General features: G+C 57.7%; 1 protein-coding gene across 2 annotated transcripts; it reads left to right on the forward strand.

Moving 5' to 3' along the window:
* The first annotated feature begins 229 nt into the window (after nt 1–229).
* On the forward strand, nt 230–3636 carry PPP1R15A (protein phosphatase 1 regulatory subunit 15A). 2 transcript variants are annotated; one of them, XM_005664689.4, is made up of 3 exons: nt 230–454; nt 1167–2795; nt 3192–3636. In XM_005664689.4, the coding sequence occupies exons 2-3, from the start codon at nt 1176–1178 to the stop codon at nt 3534–3536; spliced, it is 1965 nt and encodes a 654-aa protein (XP_005664746.2). In that variant the 5' UTR covers nt 230–454; nt 1167–1175; the 3' UTR covers nt 3537–3636. The 2 variants fall into 2 exon arrangements, with proteins under 2 accessions (XP_005664746.2, XP_003127323.2); XM_003127275.5 differs by having other exon boundaries at nt 1170–2795.
* The last annotated feature ends 428 nt before the right edge of the window (nt 3637–4064 follow it).

A 4064-nucleotide genomic window follows, 5' to 3' on the forward strand; every position in this document is an offset into this window, starting at 1 on the left:
CAAAACCTAACCAGTTCATGAGTTTGATTGGCAGCTCGCCTGCTTCAGGGCGTGGCCACGCTCAGAAATACCGCCGTGACGTCATAAAGTCCGGAATCTCCGCGAGAAGTCCAACCTTGTTTTCCGTTTCGTCCATCACGATTACGATTCGAAACCCCGCCTCCTCTCCTGACGTCACCACGTCCGGCTGCGTTTGTGTATAAAAGCGCTGAGGACCGCGTCAACCCTTACGTCCTAAGTGGCTAGCCGGTGTGTTTGTATTTGTTTCTCCGTGTGACCTTGCGCCCATTCGTCGTGACAACGCTTGCAGCAGCCGGTGACAATTTGAGTCCCCGAGCCCGACGCCGGAGGGCGAAATGAACGCTCTGGACTCCCGAGCTGTCCGGAACTGCGATCGCTTGTGGCAGCCCCAGCCGACGCTCCTGCCCCCAGGGTGACGCGCAATCCCGAGCTGGTGAGTTGAGGGGGTCGGAACATCTAGGTTCCTAGGGGTTTGGGGGCGGAGGACTAGAATCCTGGTCAATAACGAGGAGGGAGCTCGAACTTCTGAGTTCCGAGATAGGGGTGTTCGGAGCTCGGACTCCTGTGCCCTAAGGACTCCTGGGAACCTGAACTCCTTTTTCTGGAGAGGTGGGACGAGGCCGGACCCGAGGGCTCGGACTTAGGCAGGAGAAGGAATTGGGAGCTTAGAGTCCTGAGCCGGACAGAGGAAGAGTCTGGGAGCCAGAAGGCACCATCTAGGGATCGGAAGTTTTATGTCTTGGAAGGAGGAGAATGGTGGGCGCCTAATTTTTCAATCCTCAGGAGGATGAGAGAGGCAAGGGACAAGGACTTTGTCCCCAGAGGAAGCAAGCAGAGGACCTGTGTTCTTGCTTCCTGGGACTAGAATTTAATGGGTCAGAGAGGAAATGGGGCTGGGAGCCCTTTGGGCTAAGGAAGGAATGAGTGATGATCCAGACTCTTGGGTGTTGAGAGAGGCTGGGAAACTAGGGACAGAGATGGGTGTGGCTGGGATGAGAAAGGAATGTGGGGCGGGGCCTCTCTGGTTGCTGTTTGTGTTACTATTCGTGTTACTATTTGTGTTGCTATGACTCAAGGTCACTCTCTGATGCTATTCCCTCCATGGCTTCTAAACTCGTTTCCTTTTTTTTCTCCCTTTTCCCCAGCAGACAAAGATGGCCCCAGGCCAAGTGCCCCACCAGCCTGCCCCCTGGAGGGCTACCCACTCCTTTCTCCTGTCCCCGCTGATGGGCCTTCTCAGCCGGGCCTGGAGCCACCTGAGGGGCCCAGGCCCTCCAGAGCCCTGGCTAGTGGAGGCAGTAACCAGGGCAGACGCGGGAGAACCTGGCCTGGAGGGAGACACAAAGGCTTCTCTGGCCACCCAGCCACAAGAAGAGCCTGGAGAGAGGAGAGCAACTGAGGAGGATGAAGAAGCATCCTGGGGGAGCTACCCTGACCTGGAAGCCAAGTGTTTGCTTTTGGAAACCTGGGGACTTTCAGATGATGAGCGTGGTGGGGAAGCAGCAACCCGCGTCCCTAGAGAGCCCGGAAGTGAATTTATGGATGGCCTTCCTGCTCCCCTGTCCCCCAGCCTTCTGATGAGAGCCCAGCAGGACGTTCCTGGGGAGGAAGAATCTCAGGAAGAAGCAGTTACTGAAGATAAAGACATAATCACCTTCGCTTTTCCTCTGTCACACTGGGAGGGTTGTCCAGGTGTGGCAGTGGAGGAGGAGGAGGAGGCTGGAGAAGCTGTAAATAAAGAAGCTCCTAGAACATCTACCTCCCCCTCAGCTCCAGGACCCCAGCCCCGCTCCTGGGTGTGCTGCGCAGTGGAAGGAGCCACAGAGGAAGAAAGAACAGAGAACAAAGCAGCCACGAAGCCCTCCACCTGCCCCTCATCCCTCGGTTCCCACCCCGGGGCCTGGGAGTGTTGTTCAGGGGAGGAGCCTGAGGAGGAGGAGGACAGAAAGGTGGAGAAACGAGAGGCTGGCCCAGAGCCCCACTCCGCAATTCTAGCCCAGAGCCCCCTGCTCGGGACCCGGCAGCATCAGTCCAGGGAGATCTCAGAGGAGGAAGATGAAGAGAAGGATGAGGACAGGGATCTGGGGGCAGCCGAGGGCCCTTCTTCCAACCTACTCACAAATGCCTTCCTGAGGGCCTGGGTGTACAGACCCGGAGAGGACACGGAGGAGGAGGAAGACGGGGACAGTGACGAGGGAGCAGCTGAGGAGGAAGGAGAAGCTGAGGAGGAAAGAGAAGCTGAGGGTCCCTCTTCCAGCCCGCACCCAAGTGCCTTCTTCAGAGCCTGGGTGTATCGACCCGGTGAGGACACAGAGGAGGAGGAGGAGGACAGGGATAGTGATGCAGGAGCAGCTGAGGAGGAAGGAGAAGCTGGTCCTCCTTCCGTCCCACCCACAAGTGCCTTCCTGAGGGCCTGGGTGTATCGACCCGGAGAGGACACGGAGGAGGAGGACGACGATGAGGAGGAAGAGGATGGGGAATCAGAAGCAGCTGTCTGGGGACCAAGTCCATCCCTTCAGGCCCAGCGTGCCCTCCGCAGGGACCAGATGTATCAGCCTGGGAAGGGAACAGAGGGCGGGGAAGCTGCGGAAGAGCGGGAAGAAGCTGAGCCCTGTCCCTTCCGAGTGGCCATCTATTTACCTGGAGAGAAGACACCACCCCCCTGGGCTCCTTCCCGGCTGCCCCTCCGCTTGCAACGGAGGCTCAAACCCGCAGAAACCCCCACCAGCCCTGCCAGGCATCAGGACCCAGAGCCTCCCCGAAAGACCAGAAAGGTGGGTGCCGAGGGCTCAGATTCTTGAGCATCAGGGAAGAGGGCTGGGAGCTGGAACTCCTGGGTCCCCCCGTGTTGCAGAGGGTTGCGCGTGAGCTCTGCGGGGAGGCTTGTCCCCTGTAATGCAATCCTTTGTAAGAGGCTGGGCCCCAGTGGGGAGGAAGGAGCAGTCTCGCTGATGTCAACCCCAGGGAACCACCTCCTGCTTCAGATGAGTCACAGAGAATCGGATGACAGGCGGGTGACTAACCTGATAACAAGCGCTGTGGTGCAATTAATTGTTTGCTTCTCTCTCTCTCTCTCCCTCCCTCCCTCCCTCCCCGCCTGCACCTGTGGCCCTTCGGATCTTGGGTCTGGATTGCTGTGGCTCCCCACGTTGGTGCCGGTCCATCTCCAGGTGCGCTTCTCTGAGAAGGTCTCCGTCCATCTCCTGGCGGTCTGGGCTGGACCCGCCCAGGCTGCCCGCAGAGGCCCCTGGGAGCAGTTCGCCCGGGATCGGAGCCGCTTCGCCCGACGCATTGCCCAGGCCGAAGAGGTCCTGGGCCCCTACCTCACCCCTGCTGCCCGGGCTCGGGCCTGGGCACGCCTCGGGAATCCCTCCACTTCTCTGGCCACCCTAGCTGCCCCTACCCAGACCTTACCAATGTCCCCCATCCTGGCCACGCCCTTGAGCCATGATGTGGCCTCCGCCCCCCATCCCTGGGTGTCTCCTGGCCTGGACCTCAGTGGGAGGCGTGGCTGAGTTGAAGTAGTTTCCCTGTTATTAACTATTTATTTGGTTTTTTTTTTTTAAACTATTTTCGTGTGTGAATTGATGTAAGGAATAAAGCTTTTTGTAGTGAGTGCTTCTCCGTGCGTGTCTGAACTATCTAGCAGCCACTGCTCCTGGGTCCCCAAGATAATTAGGGGGAACAGCATCAAGACAAGCGCCTCAATAGAAGATAAACTACATTTCCCATCATCTCTTGAATTTGCCTCTTCCCATCCTGAAGCTGCTTTTAAACCAAGTGGTGGGTTTTGTTGTTTTTCTTCAGCCTCTGCCCAAATTTTATTTATTTTGGTCTTTTGTCTTTTTTAGGGCCCCACCCGCAGCATATGAAGGTTCCCAGGCTAGGGGTCACATCAGAGCTGCAGCTGCCGGCCTGCAACGCAGGGTCTGTGACCTACACCACAGCTCAAGGCAACACCAATTCCTTAACCCACTGAGTGAGGCCAGGGATCCATCCCGCCTCCTTATCGATACTAGTCGGGTTCATTAACCACCGAGTCA

Source organism: Sus scrofa, chromosome 6 (genome assembly GCF_054392235.1).
Source record: "Sus scrofa isolate SSC_HxYL_T2T_F1_AM1 chromosome 6, Sscrofa_HxYL_maternal_Yorkshire_Landrace_v2.0, whole genome shotgun sequence".
Lineage (NCBI taxonomy): Eukaryota > Metazoa > Chordata > Mammalia > Artiodactyla > Suidae > Sus > Sus scrofa.

Bases quoted from the DNA above. Each gene is read 5' to 3' on its own strand.
- PPP1R15A (XM_005664689.4), top strand. From the start codon at position 1,176: ATGGCCCCAGGCCAAGTGCCCCACCAGCCTGCCCCCTGGAGGGCTACC. The intron at 2,796-3,191 runs GTGGGTGCCGAG...GTCCATCTCCAG, and splicing joins CTCCCCGAAAGACCAGAAAG to GTGCGCTTCTCTGAGAAGGT.